Genomic DNA, 27,355 nt, shown 5'->3' with positions numbered 1-27,355 from the left:
TTTTTTTTAAAGTTTTAATTAATATATATATTTTTTTAATTGTTTTTTTTTTGTTGTTGATGTAATAACTTTTCTAAAAATCAGTTTTCTTTTGTAATTTAGTATAAATGAAGTAAAAATGAGATTGTATTGACACATGAGCGGCTGGCAAATGAGAGGTCCGCAACACGATTCATGTAAAACACAATAAAACTGTTTATTGCGTTTTTAACTGGTTTGATAATAGAGTGCTGCAGGGGTGACATTTTTGTAGGCCACAGCCCAGAAATGAGTAAACATTTTAGCACTTCCAATTCCTTTGTCCTGAAGTCCTGATAGGATTTTTGAATGGGTTTATGGTTAAATGCCTGAAATAAGGTCTCTCACAAGCTCAAGATATTTTCACATTCTATTCTATGACTTAAAATACATTAGTAATACCCCTTGTGAGTTTTTATGGCACACTGACATAGTTTGGGTCATAGATCATAGTTTGGGCATATTTTATGCAAATTACTAGCTGTGGGCAAGCGCTCCCTCATTATAATCTAGATTCAACATTAGAATGTGGGTAAGTATATCTGCGCATACACCGGTTGTGAATCCGTCTGAAATTTTGCATAAGAACATACACAAAATATTATACAAAAAATTATTAGTGAATGAGGCCAAAGTACTTTTTAAGACAATGCTTGTTTGCTTCAACTATATGTTTTGTGGTCTCACTCTCTGTTTAACAGGTTGATTAAAAAGTAAAATAAGGGGAACTGGTTTTGTTTTTCTTTGAAGGTGTGTATTGTGAATATAACAGATTTCCTCCAGGCAAAATGACCGTCACACTGTGTTAGTTCACTGAGCAACCATTCAGTCAGCTTCAGATGTCCCTGTTTAGTTTTCACCCATATCCTTTGTGTCTTTGTCCCCTCGGGTGTCCTACTTCTCAGTGTTTTTAAGGTTTTAGTAAATATCAGGGACCTGCATGCTGTGTGAGTACTCCTTTTATCCCCCCAGCTTATGCTGGCTGTGAGAGGCGGAATCCCCTCGGCTGAATCACTTCACGGCTGGGTGGTTTTGTTCTGTGCCATGGTTGACCGATCAACTCATCGCATTGCATTGCACGGCCACAAAATGGGTCATTCTTCCTTCCTATCAGTGATCGTATTTACATGTGCCCGTGATGCAATGTCGAAGTGCTCCTGAACACAGAATGGCAGAGCCAGCACTTTGGTCAGGAATGATTAGATGTGCTGTGCTGAAGACCTGAAGGTCATGCAGTCTCCGAGTGGAGCTGTTGTACCCCGCGGTGGGATTCCCAGCCCATCTAAAGTTAGTGGTATGTCTAAGATGTCAGTTCGGATTGGACACCACCAGCTAAAAATCTGTCCGCTCAGCAAACATGTCCCCTGCAAAGTGTAACTGTATTACACCTAAAGTGTAAACAGACTGTTTGACACAATGTTATATAGAGTAGACCGGGGCTTAGTTGTCACACTTTTCACTTCAGTAAATTTCTGTTTCATGTTGTCACATATCTCATGTATTGCATTACCACAGTATTTTTTTTCCCCTATGAAAAACAAAAAACATGAAATGCTACATTTTACATTGTATAACTAGGGCTTCAAATTATTTAAAATTATAATGAAATTAATTACAACTAAATTAGGCTAAGGAATCACAGAGAAATGCATATATCAATATTTGCTAAAAAATATATGAGGATTTAATTTGTTAGGATAATTTAAAAATAAAAGTCAGAGGCACTAATTATAGACTTAATCATCAGGTTAATTTATCGTATATATATATATATTAGAATTAATCATTAAATAAGCATATTTAATTGGCAGCCCTATATATATTATAATGCATACATTTATGTAATTTACATTTTTAATATATACAAAATAAGCAAATCTATAGGAAATACTGCATTCACACAATATGTAGAAAGACTTCACTGTAAATTATAGAAAACCTTTTGTGACAACTAGCCCCTTTGACCCCTATAACAATGATTTCTGTGTAGCTGACTTCCACAATGAATCATTTATTGGAGATGATTTTATATGCATCTAATCGTTTCACAATTGAGTTGTGGGCAATAGACTGTAGAAGAGAATGAAACGCTGCAAAAAAAAATTTTCTCTGAATTGCTTTAGGTTGGTCTCAGGTATCGTTGACAGTTGAGTAAATTTCCCCAGAGAAAATCTGAAGAGAAATTACACTTTTAGGCAGACCACACCAGCTCTGGTTTTGAAACACTCTGCTGAACTGACTCTGGTTTCTGGGTGTGTGTGTCTAAAAACATTAATCTTTCAGCTTGACGGTAATCTCCTCAAAATGTTAGGCATATTACAGTTTAATAAAGTTTGACACCAAAGTTTGACTCATGGTAGGGTTGAACGCTTTTGATGTGTAGTTGAATCACAAACCAAGTTATAGATAACTTGAAAAATAAGTTAATGTTCCCAGCTCACTCAGGCCAGAGTGCTGATAGCGATTGATGTGTCATAAAAAATGTCATAAAAGCTCACAAACTTTGTTAAGTACTTCTTGTTGAATTCATCAAACAGGTGATCGATATAAAATATGTTTTTTCTCTGTTCTTACAGGAATGATTTACACCACTGGCAGCCTGGACTGCGAGACTCAGGATTCCTACTGGCTAACGGTATATGCAATGGACCGTGACGTGGTGCCTCTCTCTGCCTCTATTGAGGTGTTTATCCAGGTGGAGGATGTGAATGATAATGCACCTTTGACCTCTGAACCCATCTACCATCCATACGTCTTGGAGAACTCTCCCAAAGGTGTGTCTGTGGTCCGTATCCAAGCCCAGGACCCGGACATTACTGCCTCAGATAGCCGTCTCATGTATCGAATCACTGCTGGGAATCCTCAGAACTTCTTTTCCATTGATTCCAACACAGGTAATAAAAACTGTTTGAGTTTTTGTTTTTCTCTATGAAGAAACAAGAAAACCCATAGAATCTTATGTTATTTAATATTCCATATTTTTCATTGCTTATTTTCATTACTAATTTTATTTCAGTTAATTACAGCTTAATTGGGCAAATCATTTAGTTGGATATATCAATATTTAAATTATGAAGAGAATTTAAAGATGAAAGACAAAACTTTTAACTATAGACATTTATTATGTAAATGTCTGATGAATTTATTACAGTTATTACTTTGAAGTAATCACTAAATCAACATAATATATTTGCTTAGGAATTAATAAGTGATCTGTATAAGATTATGCTAATAATTGTATGCAATTATATATATATATAGAAATTATTAAAGATTCTCAGGACACTAATATATTGCCTATGTACCAACATATAATATACACGCTCGTTTAGATCATCAGAAGGCGAATTCATAGATACTAAACATGGTAGGATTACATATAGGTAAGATGACAGGAATGAGTGTTTCCATCATAAGTCTGCATAAAACAGTATAAAATCTCAAAGACAACATACACAATGACCTGAAGGATATGTGTGTTCATTCAAAGAAAGGTTTTCCTATGGATTAATTAGAGAAGAGTCCATTTCTACTGTGCACTGTGTCTCTTCCTTATGGAAAAGGCAGTGATTTTCCCTACTCACATTCCATTAGGTCGTAAATGTATCTGGTCTAGCAAAGGTGTCGTGGTTGCCATGGTAACCAGTGTCCTGGGCCTCGTTCACAGACATCTTGGCACCCAGTATGTTTATTGGGTGAGGGGTCTGTGAATGTTTGTTAATCTAATGAATAATTGATTTGTTAAATCAAATGAAAAATGGTGTGTCTGATTGGTCCAGACGCTACAATATATATATACACACATATATATATATACTGCATGAACTTGTCATTAAAATGTTGACAATTACATTTTTAAATATAAAAATGCAAATTTAGTAATATATGTGATTATACTGCATGCTTACATTTGTAAATTATATTTTTAATGTAAAAACAAACATTGTCATGTAAATGAGATTATACTGCACCAACTTGTCATTTACATTCTTAATACAAAAATAAAAACTTAGTAATATATGTGAAATTATACTGCATGAATTTGTAATTTACTGTTCATGTTTAATATAAAAATACACATTTAGTAATATATATGAGATTATACTGTACAAACTGGTAATTTACATTTTTAATATGCAAATAAAAATTTGTAATATATATGAGATTATACCGCATGAATTTGTGTCATTAACATTTTGACATTTACATTTTTAATATAAAAATGCTAATTTAGTCATATATACATACAATACATATATTTGTAATTTACATTTTTTATATAAAAATAAAAATGTAGTGTATGTGTATATGTGTGTGTGTGTGTGTGTATATATATATATATATATATATATACACATATGATATTGTATTGCATGAGTTTGGCATTTACATTTTTAATTTAAAAAACATTTGTAATATATTAAATTATACTCCATAGTGTACATTTATTTACATTTTTAACCTACAAAAATTAAGCAAATCTACAGGAAATAAATAATAAGAAATAATTTTGTTTCCCTTTGAATTTGTGAGCAAATAATTGTTGATCATATTTTCCTTTGAAATTTCAGTGCACTCTCCCCGAGTCCAACCTCCTATCTATCGCGTTCACAAATGCTTTCACAAGTACTACTAAACAAACTGAGCAGCACAGACTGTAATCTGCTCGGAGTCGGGACATTCTAGTGTGAAGTGTTAACATACATGCAGAGATCTGATCCCATGGCATGCTGAGTGCATGCTGCACTGCTGATTACGGTGACCGTGATTTCACCAAGTACAACATGTTCCTGGATCAACATCCTTGTTGATCCTGGAACAACATTCCAATTAACCAATCAGAATTGAGAGATAACTTTTCAGGAAATATCTGTTTTAGGCTTACGATCAGAGTTAGGTGCTTCTACACCCTTGTTAATCAGCTGTCATTTCACACTGATTTTAGGAATAAATTATGGGTAGGGTTAGGTTTAGGGGTAGGGATTGGGTTTAGTCTATATTTTTGGACAGTAATGTTGATCCAGGATCAACAAAAGATGTTGATCCAGGAACATGTCTTACTTGGCAAAATCACGGCGACCGCTGATTACATCGAGGTGCTGCTTTCCTTGTCATTTGAGAAATGAGTCATGGGAGCTTATGTATGCAGCTGTAGTCAGTGAATTAATTAAACAAGGTTTGGTTGCCAGCAGGAAAGCTTTTCATTCTACTATCAGCAAATCCCTCCAAGGTAGCATGTGGCACCACATGTTTACACTGGAATACAGAGGTTTAAGCTCAATAAATCAAACTCAATATATATAATGAGATGTGAGCGAGTGTGTGCACTGTGCATGCACTGATATGTAGCAGAGAGGTAATACTGTATTTCACTCATATGAAAGCCTTTGAACTGGTATGAGTGTTCAAGGATGAAATACATGAAAAACAAAATGCGGAAGGAAATGAAATTATGGTCGAATCAACCCAAAAGTATCAAACCTTGAACGTTTTATTGTTTGACCGTGGACTGCAGTCATAGATTCTACTTTAGCTTCTGCCACTGCTGGGAAAAAGCCGTTGTAATTGCTCCCCACTTATCTAGCTCTCTTTTTGTGATTGTCTGTTGAACTCAGCCTATGTGTTCAGATAAATTGCATTGTGAGCTCTTTTATAAAAACAAATGTGCTGTGACTAAGCCAGCAAGCAATTACTGCACCCTGAAAATAAAGAGTGCATGTTTGATTATTAGTTTAGAGCGGTTGCCTCTAACAGAGTCATATCTCAGAGTCATACGAATTATTTTCATTACAAATGACCTCCCAACAATATCTTTATACTGTACTTAAATGGATGACTTATGAGTGAAAATCCTTTTCCTACACTTTCCTCTTTGTGCTTCAGTCCCTCATTAGCTCTGTGAGTTCATAACTCCTTTAATTTCTCTAATTGAGTCTCTCTGGATGACACACATTAGGGAATACTGTGGATTCCAGCAGTGCAATTCAACCTGTGCCATCAGGAGTTCTTTTGTTGCCATGGTTATATTTCACAGAGAATCACTGGCTCAGAAAGCACATACAATAGGTTTATGTTAGGTAAATAATGGGAACTTGTACTAAAATGGTCGCGGTGTTCTTCAAAATGATGACATTTGCAATACATTTGTACATGGTGTATATATTATTTTAAAAACAGATTATCAGAAAATCACTTTATATCACTTTATCACTTTGTTCTGTGGAACACAGAAGGAGAAATGTACTCTCAAGCTTAAAAAAGGATGCAAAAAAGTATTATAAAAGTCATCCATATTACTGATGTTCACTATAGTCCAAGCTCTGGATGAAAATAAGTTATACATTCTTTAAACTATTCTTTTCATGATCGATGGAAGAGGGAAAGCCATATGGGCTTTGAACGAGATTAGGATGGGTAAATATTTTTTTTCTATATTTCTTTTAGAGATTTTCAAGCCCTCTTCTCTACAGCTTGTCAATATGTCCACAGCAGGAATTGTTGTCAAACCCATAGACCTACTTAAAATTATTTACCTTCAGATTCCAGCATCCAGATGTCTTGTGCCTTAAGGAAGCATTCATATTCAGGAATGTCTTCCTGTTCTCAATATCTGCTGTTCTGTCTGCACTGAAGTGTTTTTAAAACCACCAGGGGTTTAAAAAACAACCCTATCCATTCTCCACATGCCATCTGTGGGTTTACGCCAAAGGCCCTTGTGTCGTGAGCTGCTCTTTTTCCGCAATAAACAAACGGTGTTGTGTAAATTTATGCACCCTTGCTGACATGTTATTAATCATTGTCTAGTGGAGCGGCTTTCCATGCTGATTGTTGCAGCTCTTTCATTGCACAATTGTCATGGAATTTTGGAGCTTATTCAATTTTATAATAAAAAAATAAATAAAATGTTTTTCAGGACTCATCACCACCACGTCAAGGAAACTGGACAGAGAGCAACAAGCAGAGCACTTCCTAGAGGTACTGGATACTTCTTTACCTGTCAGACAGTACCTTAAAGGAGTAATTCAAGCTAGAAAAAAACTGCCATTAATGATGCTTTCCATTTGAAGTTCAGTTTGGGATATTCCATCTTGATATCGCCATTTTAATATATTTTAACATTTAATTTATTCCTGTGATGACAACGCTGATTAGCGTTCAGTGTTCAGTGTTACAGGATCCTTCAGAAATCATTGTAAAATGCTGATTTGGTGCTTAAGAAACATTTCTTATTATTATCAATGCTAAAAATAGTTGTGCTGATTAGTATACTGTATTTGCATTTTGCTTTCAAGCTCAAAAAAACAAAACAAAACAAAAAACACGAAAGACTTGAAGCTTGACAGCCATGAACTTTCACTGTATGGTGAAATGTCCATTCTTTAAAATGCCTCCTTTTTATTAAACTGAAAAAATAAGAACATACAGGTTTGGAATGACATGAATGCATGTAAATAATAATAGTTTTTATTTTTGGGTGAACTATCCCTTTAAGTGCAAATGCATTGATTCATAGATTCTCAAGGGCAGTTTTATTAGTTAATAAAATGAAGTCATGTAATTCCACAAATAGTCATAATGAAACTATGATGTAACTACAGAGCAGGCTAAAATGATTACCCATCAACAGCCTCAAGAATTTTATTGATTATCATACAGGATACACACTGACTTATTTATTGATCTGTTTTAGGAACACATTTGTCTGTCTAACAAAATAGAGAGATGCTACCAGTAACCTATTGAATTAATTGGAAATAAGGAGAATCAGTTGTAATATCGAGTGAGGAATGGATTTACACATGCAGGATGTAAAGGCAACAGTGTTTCCATGTGCTTTTTTATTTCTAATGTCTTATAATAAGGTGCAGTACAGCAAATGACTTGTCTACATTTGCATTATGAGTGACAGAGAAGATAAAGCCAGCGCATACTGACCAAGGACTCTTATTTATCACCAAAACACGTGCAGATGTGCACATTTTCATACAGTCTGGTGAGCAGCTCTTAAATTACTGATCAGTCAATAAGGGCAGTACAGTAGCACTGATCAATGGGATGGGTGTGGCTCCCCGTGATCCCTGCTCTACATGGACCGAGTGGAATGAGGGCCATTGGTTTTTGTCTTCACTAAATGATGATTCACTCTGCAGCAGGCTTCAAGTTTCAAAGTTCATATCTTACATCTAGCGCCTCAAGGTGCCTGCTTTGACAGCGACCCAGGCATCAGTGTCTCCAGCGTAGAGGAGCTTAGTTCGTAGAGGCTTTCATGATCTACTGCTTGTGAGTTTTGCAGTGGTGTAAAATGCCCCTGGCCCCTGTTTTGTGGCCACTGTCTGATCAAGTTCTGGGAATCTCCAGTGGAGCTCCATGTAAAAGAGTGAGACCAGTTCTTTTCCAAAGAATATGTCTGTGTTGATGTATTTTTCTATTCATTTATTTTAAAATAGAGGTTGTATAGGGACAGTTTTATTTATAGACATTTTAGTGTTTTTTTATTTATTTATCTGAATAAATCACACAGAGAGAGAGATGTAGAGTTGCTGTGAAGTTGCTAGGGTGTTTGAATGGTTTTTGGATCATTGTGGTGTTTCTAAAGTGTTCTAGGTAGTTGCTAAATGGTTACTTACTGGCCCAAGTCAAAAGAGGCCACCCTCAAGGCCCTAGATATGGCTGGAGTTGCTCCTTTAATGTAAATCTGGGATTTTTTTTTTTTTGCCTGTTATAATGTCTGCTTGTCAAAAATCTGGTTGATTGCTTAACTTGAGGTTTCATTTATATTAGTAAAAACAGGATGAGGATGAGTTACAGGATAGGATATTCAAGAACAGAAGTAAATTATAATCTTAAATCTGTAGTATGTTATGGCAAAGCATTTTGTTGCACAAAAATTGTAGTAAAATGAAAAGGTATTTGAGCAGATGTTGTAAAGAATAAGTAGAGGGAAAAAGTTACATATGCAAATCATATAATAGTTCAAAGGTTTGGGGTCGTAAAGATTTTTAAAATGTTTTTGAAATAAGTCTCTCATGCTTTCCAAGGCTGCATTTATTTGATCCAAAAATATAGTAAAACAGTAGTATTGCGAAATATTATTACAATTTATAACAATTTCCATTTTAATGTATTTTAAACTGTAATACATTACTGAATATTCAGCATCATTAATCCAGTCTTCAGTGTCACATGATTCTTCAGAAATCATTCTAATATGTTGATTTGCTGCTAAAGAAACATTTCTTATTATTAAAAATGTTGAAAACAGCTGTGCTGCTTCATATTTTTGTGGAAACCATAATGTGTTTGAATGAAAAATTAATAAAAAGAACAGCATATATTTGAAAAAAAACTTTTGTAACATTATTCATTAGATCGATTTAAATCATCCTTATATTCATCCTAATATTTATTTATTTCAAATAAAAGCCCCAAACTTTTGAAGGGTAGTCTATATAATTAATGAAGACATGAGTAAAAAGATATGTACATGGGTGTATGAATGAACGTATGAAGAGAGAAGGAAACATACGTGTAGAGTAAAAACTCTATTTGCAGCTTCCTTGGCCTGTTAAAATTGAATATTGGCACTGAAATGAAAATGCACTGCTTACTTTATCTTCAGAAGCTGTGCATTTTTCACCATAATTTTGTTTATATGTGTTTATCTAGGTTACAGTTATGGATGGAGGAGGGACCTTCAGGCAGTCCACTGTCTGGGTGATAGTGCATATTCAGGATGAGAATGACAATACGCCTGAATTTAAAGAGTCTGTGTACCGCATCAGCCTTCCAGAGCGGGACCGCAACAAACGCGGTGACCCTGTCTACAGAGTCTTCGCTTATGATCGAGATGAAGGGTCTAATGCAGATCTCACGTACAGCATCGTGGATGGAAATGATGACGGCAAATTCGTAATCGATGCTAAGACAGCCATGGTGTCTTCCAGGAAGATGGTCACAGCTGGTGGCTATGATATACTCACGGTAAAGTATCAGACAGATGGGCACTTCAGTGGATATTAAAGAAAGTTTTTTTTTTCATGTGCAGCTTAAGCAGCATAAAGTTTTCAGCCTTTTTTACTTCATATTTTTTCAGATAAAAGCCATTGACAATGGGACCCCTCAGAAGTGGTCGACCGCCCGTTTGCATGTTGAATGGATTCGGAAGCCCATGCCTTCGCCACTAGCCTTGCGATTTACCGCAGCCATTCACAACTTCACAGTGGCGGAAAACGCCAAAGTGTATGAGTCAGTTGGAGTGGTCTCGGTTTGGCAGACAGAAACTCCTTTATGGTTCGACATCATTGGTGAGCATCAATAATGCAGCAGTACCAGTCATAAATTAAGTCAGGTTGCACACTTTAATGTCCCTGATATTCCTGATGTTACTGTCTGCTTTGGATGAATCTCTTGTGTTGTAGCATTCCTCAGTTGCTTTGGATAAAACCGTGCGGATAAATGTGTAAATGTAATTTAAAGGAGTGGACATCTGTGGTAAACTATTCTGACAATGATTTACTCCATTTGCTTGTTGCTTACAGCTCTTCTACATATTTATCATTTGCACCTATACTGTTTACTCATAAGTTAGTCAACTAAAATATGCAAAGAGGGTCATTTTGATTAAACCCTCTCAGTATTTGGGATTTTGCTGAGCTTTGCAGATGTTGTCCCACATGGTGGCATTGCTTGTGTAAATTTAGTTGGAAAACTCCTGAATGAATAAGCATTTATAAACAGTTGTTATCGCTTAATATGAGCTTTTGACAATAATGCCAGTTTTCTGTTTTCTTTTTCTCTCCGTTCATCTGGATCTGTCTCTGAGAAGGTGGAAGAACGTCCCGGGAGATGTTTTATATCCCACAGAGCTCCTGTGGTGGAAACTGTTCATCTGATAGTGGTAGGCTAACTGTCAGTATTTTGTAGTTATTTTCCTAAGCGTGAAGGATTGGCTGGTTTATCTGATACTTTTAGATACTCACTTTAAAAACTCCATTCACTGCCGGGCAAACGTGAAGCGCTCAATCCTGTAAACACTTTGAGTGCTGGGATACCTTCCAGACTTTGGGTCTTCTGATCTCACTTAAGTGGAGTGGAAATTGAATACATAAAGACATAAAGCCGTTGATGTTTTGAAAGCTGTGAAACTTTGATGAATCACTGTGAAACATAAAAAATGTATTACTCATAGAAGTGCCAAACCGCATGACAGTTCGATTGGTAGAGTGTTTACCTTGATCCTTTTCTGCTAAACCTTTACCTCTTCATTGGATAAATAAGTGCATACAAAGCATTTTCTGTCACTTTTAATTTTTCAGGTCATGCTGACTGTGATTTCTTGGTGTAATAGGTAACTATGATGGTCCATTTGATATTCAGAGAGGGATGGGGACCATAGTAATAGCCAGACCTCTAGATGCAGAGACACAGTCACTATACAACATGACAGTACAAGTGACAGATGGGACAAACACCGCTACTACACAGGTATATTTTTAGTTATACAAGCCTCTTGGAAACTTTTCCTAACAGATGTTACAAGTCTGCTAACTTTGCTAGAAACTAGCAAAAAGAGTATTCCTGGCTGCTGTGGTTGAAATATCCAAGAGAGAAACGTCTGTAAGATTTTAAGCAGTGTGCTAGCTTTTATCTAATTTTATCAATACAAGTTAGTTGTGTGAAAGAGATATCTATATAATCTTCCCTGAAAATGTCTTCAGATATGCCAGGGGCTGCTGAGTATTCCAGTGTCCCAGAAACCCACATTGTATTGTCACTCTAGCCTGTGCGTTTTCTGTTTCTTATTTAAGCTCTTTTGACATCAGTGCCTATTGCAACAGTGTAGATTACTTATGCATCTATTTAAATGAGATGACGGTCTCTTTGAAAAGCTAAAAATTACTATCTGTCTGCTCTATCTACAGATTTACATAAAGGTTTTGGACAGCAATGACAACAGTCCTATTTTCTCTGAGCGTACATATGAAGTCTTGGTGTCTGAGGATACGCCAGCTGACACTGAGGTCTTGCGTGTCCGGGCCAGGGACAAGGACGAACGGGCAAAGTTGAGCTACTCTATCCATGGCAGCGTTGATCCGGCGAGCATGCGGATGTTTAGGATCAATCCTGGTACTGGTGTCATGTACACAGCAGATCGACTGGACTATGAGACCCGCACTCAGCACATCCTTACTATTATGGTGAGAAATAACATTTGTATTATTAAATATGTATTATGATTAGCGATTTCAAAGCTGAAACAGACCATTTCACGTGTCAGACAGTGGGGTCCAAAGGTCTGAGGTCACTAATGAAAATGCTTCTCTATTTGCATTTTTCTAATTTAATAAGGTAATAAAAATGTCTAAGAATAATTATAAATATATTTTTTTTAAATAATACTTTTTAAAATTATGATCAACATCATAAATTGGCGAATAACTAAAAAAGATATTCGAATGTTCATAAAGTATTTTTAAATGGTTCAAAATAAAAGCTTTATATTTGTTTACAAGTTTTTTTTTTTTTTTAATCAGTGTGGACTCTTAAACCCCACTGTATCTGCTCTTTACAGTATATAGTATTTTAGATAATCATACATATAGCTCAGCATACCAAATTTTATATTTTGACAATTTACATTTTTTAACTGTTCTTTTCTGTCTGCTGTCTTTTTTTGCTTCTTTTTTCTCTTTTTACTTGTTTCCTCACAAATCTTTTCCATGCAAAATCTTAGTTTTTCTCCTTAGGTCTGTTGCCTTGTCTCTCCTCTTTTTTAGGTGAAAGATCAAGAATTTCCCTATTATAGAGATTTGGCACGGATTATTGTGACCTTGGAGGATGCCAACGACCAGCCTCCTTTTTTTACTCGCACTATTTATGACAGTACAGTGTTTGAGTCGGCCCCTCCAGGAACGTCAGCTTTGCAGGTGATCGCACTAGATAAAGACTCAGGGAGAAACGGGGAGATAGTTTACTCAATTGATGCAGGTAAACACTGTGTTCTCAGCTCTTGAATTTATTATGCTCCCTGATAACATTTCCATTGTTCAGCTGTTTTGAGTAAAACTGATTGTCTGTTCCACAGTGTGTGATGCATTAGCTCATTCTTTTAACCTGTCATGAATCTTAAGATTTATCTTCGATGTATCCTTTCAACATGTCCATTTTCATCATGAACTGACAGGCATGTGTCATTTTTTCCCCTTTCACAGGCAACTCTGGTGGCATATTTGGAATAGATTCACTATCTGGCATCATTTCAGTAGCCAGAGAGCTAGACCTTACAACTGTGGGCTTTTATACCCTTACTGTGAGAGCCACAGATGGAGGTACTCCAGCATTAAGCAGCACCTCTACTGCTAGGATCGCCATCTCTCTGTCTGATTTCTCCAGTCCAAAGTTTGACCAACAAGAATACCAGGCTGAGATCACGGAGAATGTGGCTATTGGGACTTTTGTCATATTGGTCTGTGCAATTAGCCGAACCACTCTGATTTATGACATTATACAAGGGAATGATGAAAAGAGGTTTAAAATAAACAGTTACACAGGTGTCATCACAACACAAAGGAACTTTGACTTTGAGATGACCTCCTCATACATGCTGGTCATCCAGGCCATAAATATGGCTGAGATTGCCTCCAGTGTCACTGTCTGCATCCAAGTAGTTGATGAAAATGATAATCCTCCAGTTTTTCAGGAGCTCTCATATACAGGGACCATCAGTGAGGTGGCCCCCATCAATAGTGTGGTGATGAGTGAGGATGGAAAGCCCCTGGTAATTGAAGCTACTGATGCTGATAAGAACCACAATGCCCTCCTGGTCTTTCAGATTGTGGAGGACACAGCAAAATTGTTCTTTACTGTGGACTCGGGAACAGGCTCCATCAGAACTATAGCTAAACTGGACTATGAAACATTCAGTGCTTTTTATTTTTCTGTTAATGTGAGGGACAGTGGCAGGCCTCAGCTAACAGCAGAGAAGCCAGCCATGGTCCTAATCAGGGTTGTGAACATCAATGACTCTCCGCCTCAGTTCTCACAAGAAACTTATGACACTGTTTTGCTTCTTCCAACATATGTTGGGGTTGAAGTTCTGAGAGTAGAAGCCACTGATCCAGATATGACCACTGATCTGATGTATTCCTTGTCAGATAGCAACTTGGAGCACTTCGAAATGGATTCATCATCGGGTATACTCACAGTCAAAAACAATAAACTTTCCAAAGACCGTTATCGTTTCAATGTCAAAGTGTCAGATGGGCGGTACATTTGCACAGCGCTCGTGACTGTGTTAGTCAGGGAGGCTATGGACAGTGGCCTCCTATTCAGTCAAACCACATACTCGTCCTCTGTACTAGAGAACAGTGTGAACATTACCACTGTGAGCATTGTAAATGCTGTTGGAAACCGCTTAAATGAACCACTGAAGTACACTCTTTTGAATGCAGGGACACGCTTTACAATTCGTCCTACATCAGGAGTCATTCAAACCACAGGAGTTCCTTTCGATCGAGAACAACAGGAACTGTATGAGCTGGTGGTAGAGGCGAGTAGAGAATACGACCAGCTGCGAGTTGCTAGAGTAACCGTCAGAGTAGAAGTTGAGGATGTTAACGACAATGCCCCTGAGTTTCTAGGCCTTCCATATTATGCTGCTGTGCAGGTTGATGCAGAACCTGGCTCATCCATCTTCCAGGTGTCTGCAACAGATTTGGACAAAGGGATAAATGGAGCTGTATATTACGAGCTTAAGGAGGACCATCCACATTTTGAGGTGAACAAGCTCACTGGGGAGCTTACTCTTAAAAGGGCCTTTGATGCAGACTTGTCCAATGTTGAATATCCACTGGTTGTCCTTGCACGTGATGCAGGCTACCCCTCCCTCTTCACTATTGTAGAGCTTCCAGTTACAGTTGTGAACAAGGCCATGCCTGTGTTTGACAAGTCTTTTTATGGCATATCAGTTAGAGAGGATATTGCAGTGTCTACTCCCATATTATGCATAAATGCCAGCAGTCCAGAGGGCCAAAACATTATATACACTATTGTGGAAGGGGATCCCTTCTTTCAATTTGACATTGGGTTTGACAGTGGTGTAATTAGTGTCATATATCCTTTAGACTATGAAACCACACCCTACTACAGGCTAACCATCAGGTCTACAGACACTCTCACTGGAGCCAGATCTGAAGTAGATGTGGACGTAGTTGTGGTGGATGTAAATGACAATGGCCCTGCATTTCGTAATGTATCATACACCACCACTTTGCCAGAGAATTCAATGATCGGGTCTAGTGTGATACAGCTCTGGGCGACCGACAAGGATTCTGAAAAAAACAGTGTAATAAGCTATCAAATCTTCTCTGATGGATTTAACAGCACAGACTACTTTCACATTGACAGCACTAGTGGACTTGTGTTAACAGCCTGTCTACTGGACTACGAACTTACACCGAGCTTCAGCTTTATCGTTAGGGCAACAGACAACGGTTCCCCATCCCAGAGCAGTGAGGTCACGGTCACCGTCTTAGTGAGTGATGTGAATGACAACCCACCATCCTTCAGCCAGCCACTTTATGAAGCTTTTGTGAGCGAACTGGCTCCCAGAGGGCACATTGTGACATGTGTCCAAGCTTCTGATGCAGACAGCTCAGATGCCGAGAGTCTGAGGTACAGCATACTCTCTGGAGATGAGAAAATGAACTTCATAATAGATTCTCAGACAGGTGTCATTTCCTTGTCTGGCCAGCGCAGACAGGGGATATGGCCAGCGTACAACCTCAATGTGTCTGTATCAGATGGGGTCTTCACCAACACTGCACAGGTGAACATTCGAGTCATGGGGGCCAACCTTTATAGCCCTGTCTTCAGTCAAAGGTTCTACTTGGCAGAGGTCCGCGAGAATGCCCCTGCAGGTACCAGAGTCATTCAGCTGCGTGCCACAGATGAGGACTCTGGGATTTTTGGTCAGATCATGTATTCCTTTATCAATGACCTTGGAAAGACTCAGTTTTACATTGGAGCCGATGGCCTGATAACTACAGCTCAAAAACTCGACAGAGAGAACCCAGTAAACAGAGACATTGTGCTAACTGTAATGGCACTCGATGGTGGGGGAAGAGCATCCTTCTGCACTGTTAGGGTAATACTTGCTGATGAAAATGATAATGCTCCACGTTTCAGGGCTATAGAGTATAGAGTTAGCATAAAGGCTAACGTGCCAATGGGATCACTGGTGACTCAGATCCAGGCTCAGGACCCAGATTCCGGTGATAATGGCAGAGTTAGCTACTCGTTGTACAGTGAGGCAAGGCTTCCTCTAGTGGACGTGCTGGAAATTGAGCCTGACAGTGGCTGGATGGTCACAAAGGGAAGCATGGCACATCTTAGAGGAACGGTCCTCTCCTTTTTTGTCAAAGCTACTGATGGAGGCATTCCAGCCAAACATTCCCTTGTGTCTGCATTTATTCATGTCTTACCACCTGATGCGAATGTGCCCTCCTTCACCCAACCTCAGTACTCTTACACGGTCCCAGAGGACATACCTGTTGGGACAGTCTTGGGATCAGTGTACTTAAGTCCTGGTCAGACTGCTTTCTTTTCTGTGGTAAATGGAGAGACTGGGGAGAGTAACCAGGGTGGGACATTTTTGGTTGAGAGAGAAACTGGACTTCTAAGCCTTGTTAACCCCCTTGATTATGAACTCATCAACATTTACCGTTTCAAAGTTGCAGCCATCATAAGACAGGCACTGGTTGAGTCCATGTCTGTAGTGGATGTAGAAGTCAAGGTGCTGGATGTGAATGACAACAAACCGTTATTCGAAACCAGCTCTTATGTGGCCATGGTTATGGAGGGCATGCCTAGGGGTACACGGGTTATCCAGGTACGAGCACTTGACCCTGATTGGGGCTCTAACGGACAGGTTTATTACAACCTTGGCCCGACCCTAAATCAAGAGCAGGACAAAGCTAGTGGATCTAAATCTGCCGCTGGTGCTATGTTTGTTATTGACAGCAAGACTGGTTGGATCACCACTCTCGGTGACCTGGATCATGAGATGTGTCCATCTTACACCTTCAACGTGGTGGCATCTGATCTAGGTGAGGGTGTCTCACTTTCCTCCACAGCCATAGTGACTGTTGCAATCACAGATGTTAATGACAACCCCCCTACCTTCGAGAGGGAGTACTACAGAGGTGCTGTGAGAGAGAGTGACCCTCTGGGAGAGGTGGTTTCAGTGCTGAGCACTCGTGACGGGGACAGCTCTGATCAGAATCGGCTTGTCAGCTTCCATATCACAGGTGTGTATTAAAGTAGGCCACTGGAGGATGATTAATGGCTCACGGAGGCTCTCCTGGAAAGATAATCACATTGAAAGGGTTTAATTTAATGAACTAAGTGAGCAAAAACTATATGAGTAAAGAGCCATCTGCTTTATGTGTCACATTACTTTGTTTAAAGCCCATCTGGGGATGTGAACAGATTGTTAGAATTAAGCTCAGTTTATTGTTTCCAATAACTTGGGATACTTTATATACCTTCTCCAAAAGTGTCCCTAAGTGTTCTGGATCTCTTAACATGCTCTTAGAGTTATTTTGATGTGTGTTAGCACATTTTAATTCGATGTGTTCAAAACAGTTTATTAAATATATGCAGTTTGTTTTATTCTACATAAGCAACAATAACACCTTATAGCTTATAAACACTGTAATGTGTTTATGGAAATGATGGTTTGGTCTCTGTGCAGGCCATCACATAGTTTTGCTAATTTATCTCAATTCTGTTGCCATCTTTTTGACTCAGGAGGAAACCCCAAGGGGGTATTTGCGCTGGCTCCCATTCAGGGGGAGTGGAAGGTCTTCATGAAGCGGCCTTTGGACAGAGAGGAGCAGGATCGATACCTGCTCAATATCACAGCCAGTGACGGCCTGTTTGTAACCCGCATAGGCGTGGAGGTCACTGTCATGGATGCCAATGACAACAGCCCCATCTGCAATCAGGTCTGAGCAATTGATTTAGGTTGGCATTTGTCATCTCATACAGCCCAAGTTAACAACGACCATGTTTAATGCTTGCATACTTATGTAAATGAAGTTTTGGTATGCAAAAGTATTAAGAATTCACAATTTGAACACATTTTCATCATTATTTTTTAGGCTCAATATGAGGCCTCATTTCCAGAAGATGTGCCTATTAATACTGCTGTTCTGACAGCTGGGGCAACAGACATGGACAGTGGTGTCAATGCAGAAATTCAGTATTCTCTGTTTGGCATTGGCGTTGAAGATTTTTACATGGATGCAAATACTGGTATTTCTGTACAAACTCTTTTGACATGGTTTTATACTTTGGACACTTTTAATTTTTCAGTTTCTTAAGGCTTGAATGAATACACTACATGACTTTTGTCCAGACATTTTGGGCAGTTGGAGTTGACAGTTTTACCAATATATATATACTTACTTTCAGACTATGATTCGTTTATGTCTGAGCATATTAAACATGTTTGATATTTTGAGCTGATTTTAGAAATTTTACGCATGAGTTTTTATTGTTCTCAGCGACTTGCGTGTTTCAAGTGGTATGACTTGCGAGTGTTAAGTGGTATCTGATTTAGTGTATGATGCCTGTTTTTTCTCTGTAACCATGTGTTGAAAAAGTTGTGTAGTGTATTCCAGCTTTCAGTTTATTTTAATAAATTTATTATATTTAGGTTTTCATATGTCTTTAATACAAGTTTTCCTGTTATCCCAGATTGACAGAGAAGTTTAAAGCATCTTTAGATAGATGGCAGTGATTTAGTAATTACTTAATTGATGACATTAGGCTTGATTGAATGAAACATTTATGACAGAAAAGCATTTAGCACCATCATCCGTCACTTACAATATCTTTTATTCATCTCACTGAAGTTTTTACTTAATGCAGCTCTGGCCCAGGATTCTGAAATCCATCCTGTGAGGCTTTGTACTTTTCTTATGTCTCTCTGTTTTGGTGCCAGGTGAACTGAAGACAGCCTCTCTATTGGACCGTGAGAGAACTGCAGGTTATAAGTTGATAGCACAGGCTACAGATGGAGGAGGGCTATTCTGCCGCTCTGAAATTTCTCTGACCATTCTGGATATTAATGATAATGCACCATCATTTGCCTTCACACGGTTCATGGCGAGTGTATATGAGAGCGCGGCACCCAAGGCCTTGCTCACACGCCTTCGGGCTAATGATCCAGATGAAGGTAAGTGTTTCACATGTGTAAAAAATTTTGGTTCAACTTTATATGAGTGTATAAGGGCTCCTGTGACTGATGACCATCTCTTTTTTCTGACCATTTTGCCTTCACCACTTCATTTTAAATAGTCCTGCAATGTGATTTTAAAAACTATAAATATCAGCTCATAAAAAACCCCTAATAATTATTAAAAAAAAAAAGCAAAATAATGTTTTTAAGTACAGCGTGTCTACAGCATGCCCGTACTTTTTTCAAATGATCCAAGTTCCTTTTTGCATCATAAAACTTGGAAACATCATCAATGCATGTTTGATGTATTTTTTACAATTATTTTTCATTTTAGCAAAATTATAGTAAAATAATATGCCTTCTCCCAGGTCTAAACAGGAAGATCGTGTACTCACTTGTTGACTCTGCTGGTGGCATGTTCTCCACTGACCCATCCTCTGGTGTGGTGATCCTGGAGAAGCCTCTGGATCGAGAGGTGCAAGACTCGTATCAGATCAGGATCAAGGCTACTGACAGAGCAGGGGGCGATGGCTCGCTCTCCACCGAGGTGGACCTTACCATGATTGTTCTGGATGTGAACGACAACCCACCTGTGTTTCAAAAGCAAGATTACAAAGTCACAATGCCTGAAGATGTTACTGTAGGAACAGAAGTGCTACGTGTCTTTGCCACGAGTAGTGATGTTGGAGTGAATGCAGAAATCTACTATATATTCTTGTCTGGAAATGAGCTGGGGAAGTTTTCCATTGATGAATCAACAGGCAAGGCAGAGAGACGCATGTTTTCTGCAAATAAAAAATGTATTTATGGTCTGAAAATGTTTTGTTAGAATAGTTAGAATTCTTCTGGGTGCTCACTTGTGATTAATACAGACAAAGGCTTATTGTCAGTTCATTTATCATTCTGTTTTTCACGAATCATTGAAAGAAATGTAAGAAGGTCTATTGACTGTAGACAAGACATTATGATTTGATAAATTGTGTCTGTTAAAACAGCACAATATAAGTGCAGCGAATGGGAAAATTAGTTATGAATGCTCCACAAAACTCTAATAGCAGTGCTTAACATGCAGAAAACATGTGAACGGTTACTGAGAGTGCTCTTTGTCTCCTAAAAAGATGTGGGCAGTCAGTGGAAACCCTGAAATAAAGCAACATTTTTATAGTTATATCACTTCCCATGCATTCGATTTTGACAAAAGCGTAAAGTGCTTTCGTCTAAACCTGTACTTTAAAAGAATTAAGCTCTTGAAGGCACAGCTGTGAAGTACTTTCTTTTTTGCTATTGTGCGTGAACTAAATATTCAGGCTTTTAATGCATCCCAAGGAGCTTTGTATTGTATTTATGTAAGTTATGTACGTGTGTTGTCTGTCATACTCGTATAAATTAATTGGCTTTACTCTGACTCATATCTTGTATGATTTCAGGCATCATTTCTGTGGCGGATGATCTTGACTATGAGCTCTGCAAAGATTTTTTCTTGAATGTCGAGGCCTTTGATGGTGGAATGCCTCCCTTGAGAGCTACAACAATAGTGACCATAGAGCTTCTGGACGTCAATGACAACTCGCCTTCGTTCAGTGAGGACATCTACAGTGTTCTGATCAGCGAGGACATAGCCATCGGAGAGACGATCACGAGGGTAAAGTTCTCTCATTAGCCGAGCCACCTCATTGGCATTTAATTAGCTGCAGACATAATTTCAATTTCACAGCTAGCATATAATTAAGCTTATTGCTCGCATAAATCCCCTTAATGAACTTCATTCATTTGCACTGTGTACTTGAGCTGTAATATAACTTACCATAGGAGGGTGTAATTTGCTTCATGATCCATATCAATTCAGGGAGCTTTAGCCTCTTTTCTCTCAAATATGCTTCCATTTATAGGTTTGTTATCTGTGTTTGTTATGTGCAGCTGTTCGCAGAAGACTTGGACAGTCAGATCAATGGGCGAATCACTTATTCCATTCTGAAAGGGGACCGAGAAAATCAGTTTTGGATCGACCCTGTCACCGGGCTTCTGAAAGTTAACAAGGCACTGGACAGAGAGACGGTTAGTCCTTGGAATGAGCTCGGTTACTTTGGCTAATGAATCTTGACATCCCTGCGCTGTGGCTCTTCGAGACACTCTCCTGAGACATTGCATGATTTTGGCCAATTATCTTTAAATCAGCCATAAAGTCTTTAATTAGGCAATGTAGGGCTGAAATTGAGGCTTTTGAGTGACTATGGGTGAGAGAACAGTCCTGTTCTTTTTTTAAAAAGACATTTGTTGAGAGTTGAGTCGTTCTGAACTGTTTTTGCCTGACATTTATCCTCCTGTCTCCGTTGCTTAAGGTCTCCAGCTACTCATTGTCTGTGCAAGCGTTTGACAGCGGGTCACCTGCCAAGTCAACCACTGTGAATGTCAATATCGAGATTGCTGATGTGAACGACAACCCGCCGATCTTCTCTCCCGCTAATGCTTCAGCTGTTATTCAGGTGTGAAAGTTTTAACTCTTTTGTTTGCAACAAAAGACATTGTTACATACCTATATGCAACATGTTACTGTTGCTTATTCTTAGAGTTAGGGATTTCAGCGAACCCCGAACTAGATGAGATGGATAACTGGATGATATATTCTCAAAATATATAATGCATAGTTTTTTAACATTAAGAATGTGTCAGATTAGTTTTGTGGTGATACAACATGAGTATTAGAACAGAGATGTTTTAATTATTAGCATCTCTGATTTAAACTTCATTAGTAAAAACGTTTTTATTTATTTATTTATTTTGTGAATGAGTTCAAATTGTCCAGTTCAAACTGCATCGATTCAGAACTTGAAATGTTCAAAGTGTGACATTTTAAATGTATTTAAATGCTTTAGTAAAATATGCACTACTGTTTAAAAGTTTGGGGTTGGTAATTTTTTTTAATGCTTTTCAAAGAAGCCTCTTATGGTCAAGGATGGATTTATTTGATCAATAATAGAGTAAAAACATTAAATAAAGCATTAATAATGTGAAATATTATTACATTTTGAAATAATTTATTTATATTAAAAAAATTATAATGTATAATTTATTCATGTGGTTGCAAAGCTGAATTTTTAGCAGCATTACTCCAGTCTTCAGTGTCGCATGATCCTTCAGAAATCATTCTAATATGCTGATTTGCTGCTTTTTATTTGTGGAAACGATTATTTTTTTCCCATGATTCTTTGATAAATCGAAAGTTCAAAAGAACAGCATTTATTTGATATAGAAATCTTTTGTGATATTGTAAATTTATTTTTTTGTAACTTTTTTATCAATTGAATGCACCCTTGAATAAAAGTATACATTTCTTAAAAAAACAAACAAACAAAAAAACTTGCTGACCCTAAACCTATGATCAATAGTGTATTGGTCAATATTGCAGTTTATGACTATGTATATGCACTCTAATATTGGTGCATATAAACAGAAAATATACACATTTTTGTATTGTTATATTTTATGTATTGCTCTTATCATTTAGCATTTATAGAAAATAAGGGTACTTAAAAAAATCACCCTTTCAAGTCATTTTGGTGCAAATAAAAAAATATTGTAATATATTGTAAAAAGGAACAAAACTATTGAAATACAGTTCCCCTGCTTTTAAGTATTACATTTTGACACGTATCTCATCTCCATATGGAAATTAATTGTAATGCTTGAAGAGGAGAGGTGTGCTGTGACTTATGATCTACCCCTGGCGGATAATAAAGTGTCTAAGAAATCTCCTAAGGAAGTGCCTGAGCCATATATATGGACTGGAATATCATATACATTTAGGGTGGGAGTTTTGACTAGGTCTAGGATACAACCACCTAGCAATTACCCTGGGCACTCAATAAATTCATACCAACAACCGGGCAACCACCAACAGCACACTAGCATTGTTGTATAAACTTTTGTATGGTCAAGCATTACTCACATTTTCTTCAGAAAATATGAAAATCTTGTAATTTAGACCTTTTTTGAATTTCAAAATTACCATCATTCTTTTTTTTTTTTCTCAAGTTGAACAAGCCTGCAGGAACTACCATCCTCACACTGTCAGTTTCTGATAAGGACTCCTCTAGGAATGGTGCACCTTTTGAGTTTCGCATTGTATCTGGAAATGAGGGCAATGCCTTCAGTTTGGACCAGAATGGAGAATTACGGACAAGCCGAGTATTTGGTCCTGATGCAACACGAGAGTATACGCTTGAGATACAGGTTAGTGCAACTCCAGAAAACAGCTCAAAAAGTTAAAAGTGAATTCAGAATTACAGAATTCATTTGCAGGTGTTTCTTCAACTATGAACACTTCAGGCCTCTGTAAACACATTTTTTCTAGAATGAAATGTTTGACTTCTTTGCTTTTCTAAGGCTAATTTCATAACTTATTTTATGTATATTAAATTAATTATAAATAATTTATATAGCAAAATAATTTTTGTACTTTTAAATAATTTGACCAAATTATAATTAACATAAATAACAATATTCTGTTCAGAAGTTAAATTTACCTTGATTTCTCTTTTTTTCACATATCACAGGTCCCCTATGTCATATCAAGTATGCTCTTCACTGACACTGATAATATTTAATAAAATGGTTTTATTTAACTCCTTGTTTAGATTATCATAGTTTTAAATATAATTCATATTTTTATGATGGATTTTCATATTTTATGACAAAAGTCTGGGTTTAGGACAAGGATAAAACAATAAAATCTATATATAATAATAATTGGGGGGGAAAATAATTTATGAAATAATTAAATAGTTAAATAAATAGACGAAAGGTTCTTATGCAACTTTAATGTGACCTTCATATAACAGAAAGAGAAATCTGTTTAAATAAAAATCAACCTCTGCAACATAAAAGTAACTGTAGATGAAGAAATGCCCATGTAGCTGCTCTGACATTTCTAAGGGATTTAATTCATTTCTTCAGCTTGATGTTGTAGTTTCTTGTTCTTGTCAACAAGGCGCGTGACTCAGGGAAGCCTCGTCTGTCCTCCACATCCTTTGTGTTTGTGCGTGTCATCGGAGACAGCCTCTTCAAACCTGTGGCCTTCCCACTGGAAATCAACATTGTCATGGCAGCAGATGTGTTTCCTGGCGGGATTATAGGGAAGATCTATGCCACAGACCGAGATGAGAATGATGTTCTGTCTTTCAGTCAGAGATCACAAACAAAGAGTCTTTTCAAAATCAACAGACAGGATGGGAAGATTGTGGCACTAAATGGCCTGGAGCCTGGAAGGTAAAATAAAGACAAATTTAATTTGAAATGTGTATTTCTTCAATCATGGGCTATTTTGGTTTTTGGACCTTAATATAAAAATAAAGTCCCCTATAAATCCCTTTCACACTCTAGTTATACTAGGAATAATGTCCAACTCGTCCTAATGCTATTTTTTATTAATTAATTAATTATTATTATTATTATTATTGCTTCATGGCTATTTTATGTATCCAAAATAAAGACAACAAATAAAAAGTTTATTTCACTCTTTGTTTAGACTTTAATATACAAATAAAGTCCCCTATAAGTCCCTTTCACACTCTAGTTATACTAGGAATAATGTCCAACTCGTCCTAATGCTATTTTTTATTAATTAATTAATTATTATTATTATTATTATTGCTTCATGGCTATTTTATGTATCCAAAATAAAGACAACACAATTAATAATTTTCAGACTTATTGCATTTTACAATTATGAAATAAAAACTATTCGGAGGAAAAAACTATTGATGCAATTGTGGTGGAGGAAATGACAGCTGTGGCACAGTCAGTAATTGTGTAATTTGATGTAAATAATTTTCACAATAAAAAGTTTATTTCACTCTTTGTTTAGACTATCATAGTTAAAAAAAAAAAAAAACGAATAAATAATATTCTAGGACAAGTATAAAAAAAAAAAATCTAGACATAAAAAGTGTTTGAAAAATAGCCAAAATAAATAAAGGCATTGTAAACCTTCATTTTAAAAATTGTTTAATGTGAACTACTTCATATAACTATGGAAGCTTATTTCTACCTCAGAATTTAAAATAAATAAAATAAAGGTAATTACAACTTGAGTTTATATCTGACAATTGTGACTTTTTTTCTCACAATTCTGAGAATTGCAGAATTAACATCTCACAATTCTGAAAAATATTGTATGATATTGAATTGATATTGTATGATAAATTGTGAATTGTATGATAAAAGTCACAATTACCTTTTTTAAATTTGTATTCCTAGTAGAAACAAGCTTGTCTTTTTTTGCAAAGTTTACGGAATTGAGATAAAAATGTGCAATTATCATTTTTATTTCCTTAATTCCATCACGGAAAGAAACTTTCATACATAAAAAATAATAAATCCACATGTCTATTTTGAAATTATCTCCCTTTTTTCGAATAATCTGCAATTAGCAGATATAAATGGCAATTTCAATACTATTGGCTCATCATTACACATTTCTGTATATGTTTTTGTGCTTGCCTGCCTGCTTCTTAATGATCAGTAAAAAAAATTTTTTTCAGATACTCCCTAAACGCTACAGTCAGTGATGGGAGGTTTTCTGTGATGGTAGGCATTAGTGTCCAGGTGGAGCAAGCCACGGATGAGATGGTGCAGAATGCAGTGACTCTACGTTTCCAAGACCTGTGCCCAGAAGATTTTGTGGGTGTGTATATGGAAGAGCTGAAGAAGGTGCTCCGTACCTCACTGGTTGGTGATGAGACTGGTGTAATTGATGGACCAGACCCCCTCCACATCTTGGGAGTGCAGCCACTGGGTCGCTCCAGTCAGCTGGAGGTGTTCCTTGCCGTGGAGACTCCAGATGAGGGTTATATGGGTCCAGGAGAGCTGGCTCTCAAGCTGGAAGAAGCGAAGGGTTTCCTAAAGGGAGCGCTGAGGGTGGTCAGCGTCCTGGATCAGAGTTGCTCAGAAGAGCTTGAGTGTGGGGAGCGAGTCTGTGAGTTCACCCTCAGTCTCGACCCCATCGGCTTGGTCACCTACACCACCTCCAGAGTGAGCTTTGTGTCTCCACGCTTCAGCAGAAAAGAGATGTGCACGTGCCCAGGTTAGTGCTCTGCTTCAGTCTCAAATGATAAAACTGGCAAAACTGATTCAAATTTATTCCAGGGTTGCCAACTCTCAAACATTTGGCACAAGACACGCTTTCAGGCTCTCATGCTAACCTTACTAAATCTCACGGCAAGTAACAAGAAAATGCTAAATGCACTTTGCTTACATTATACTCTTATATTCTTTATAAGAGTTATGACTTCAAAGTCAGACGCGTATTTCCATTTCGCAAAACAGTCGTAAGAGCAAGCGAGTACAAGCTAACTTTAAACTTCAAATATGTATCAATAAGAGAGAGTGCAACAGAAAAATGAGTGATCATTTCATTTAATCAAATATTTGTTGAACATCAAATTTATGTAAGAAAGTATGTTTTATAGGAACAGTAACTATAATGCAATCTTAACTCTCATGTTGTGTTCTGGTCATTTTGACCTGGAGGGGATTTTCTTTTTCCTGAAAATGCTAGTTAATGTTATTGCATTATACTAAAACCTACTGAATTTGCTCACACAGGGTATAACAACTTCCCAAAAAACTTTTTTTTTTGCATAATTTTTGCACTTTTTTGAAGATTGCATATACATTTCTCATTATGCTATATTATTACCTAATATTGGATTCAGTCTTTTTATCAGCTTGTTTTCTTTCAATCAGTTTTTGAGTAAATATTGCCAAAAATATATTTTTTTCACTCAAAATCTGAGGTGCACAAGTTCAGATCAATGAGGCCAATGACCAATCAGTTCCAAAAAGAAATAAAAAACCTGTGTTAACAAAAGAAAACAAAAAGATTGAATCCAATATTTGGTGATAATATGGCATAATTAGAGATTTACAAGCAATTTTTAAAAGGCAGATTTTTGACTAGGAGCGCCAGTGTATGTAAAGGATTTTTAGCACAGCAAAAAGGTTAATAAATCATCATTATTATTATTATTATTACTTGCTGGTACCCCTCAGTAATATTAAGTAGGTAAACAGCATGAATTTCAGAATTGAACATTT

The 27,355-nt window shown here is 37.1% G+C and overlaps 1 protein-coding gene across 1 annotated transcript in view; it reads left to right on the top strand.

Moving 5' to 3' along the window:
- The window catches only part of LOC107718772 (protocadherin Fat 3-like), a 64,528-nt gene that overhangs the window by 13,322 nt on the left and 23,851 nt on the right, over window positions 1-27,355 (top strand). Inside the window, exons 4-22 of the mRNA XM_016526001.1 lie at window positions 2,595-2,912; window positions 6,932-6,993; window positions 9,685-9,999; window positions 10,112-10,322; window positions 10,844-10,915; window positions 11,366-11,502; window positions 11,940-12,215; window positions 12,795-13,005; window positions 13,230-17,324; window positions 17,827-18,023; window positions 18,180-18,333; window positions 19,025-19,258; window positions 19,630-20,022; window positions 20,689-20,903; window positions 21,179-21,316; window positions 21,601-21,744; window positions 23,294-23,491; window positions 24,249-24,526; window positions 25,801-25,969. Of these exons, the coding sequence (XP_016381487.1) occupies window positions 2,595-2,912; window positions 6,932-6,993; window positions 9,685-9,999; window positions 10,112-10,322; window positions 10,844-10,915; window positions 11,366-11,502; window positions 11,940-12,215; window positions 12,795-13,005; window positions 13,230-17,324; window positions 17,827-18,023; window positions 18,180-18,333; window positions 19,025-19,258; window positions 19,630-20,022; window positions 20,689-20,903; window positions 21,179-21,316; window positions 21,601-21,744; window positions 23,294-23,491; window positions 24,249-24,526; window positions 25,801-25,969 (7,817 nt within the window). The remainder of the gene's footprint in view (window positions 1-2,594; window positions 2,913-6,931; window positions 6,994-9,684; window positions 10,000-10,111; window positions 10,323-10,843; window positions 10,916-11,365; window positions 11,503-11,939; window positions 12,216-12,794; window positions 13,006-13,229; window positions 17,325-17,826; window positions 18,024-18,179; window positions 18,334-19,024; window positions 19,259-19,629; window positions 20,023-20,688; window positions 20,904-21,178; window positions 21,317-21,600; window positions 21,745-23,293; window positions 23,492-24,248; window positions 24,527-25,800; window positions 25,970-27,355) is intronic.

The sequence above is a fragment of the Sinocyclocheilus rhinocerous genome, unplaced genomic scaffold (assembly GCF_001515625.1).
Source record: "Sinocyclocheilus rhinocerous isolate Xijiao unplaced genomic scaffold, SAMN03320098_v1.1 scaffold1655, whole genome shotgun sequence".
Classification (NCBI taxonomy): Eukaryota; Metazoa; Chordata; class Actinopteri; order Cypriniformes; family Cyprinidae; genus Sinocyclocheilus; species Sinocyclocheilus rhinocerous.
Note: the sequence above shows the minus strand (reverse complement) of the source record. Positions and strands in the feature narration are given on the sequence as shown.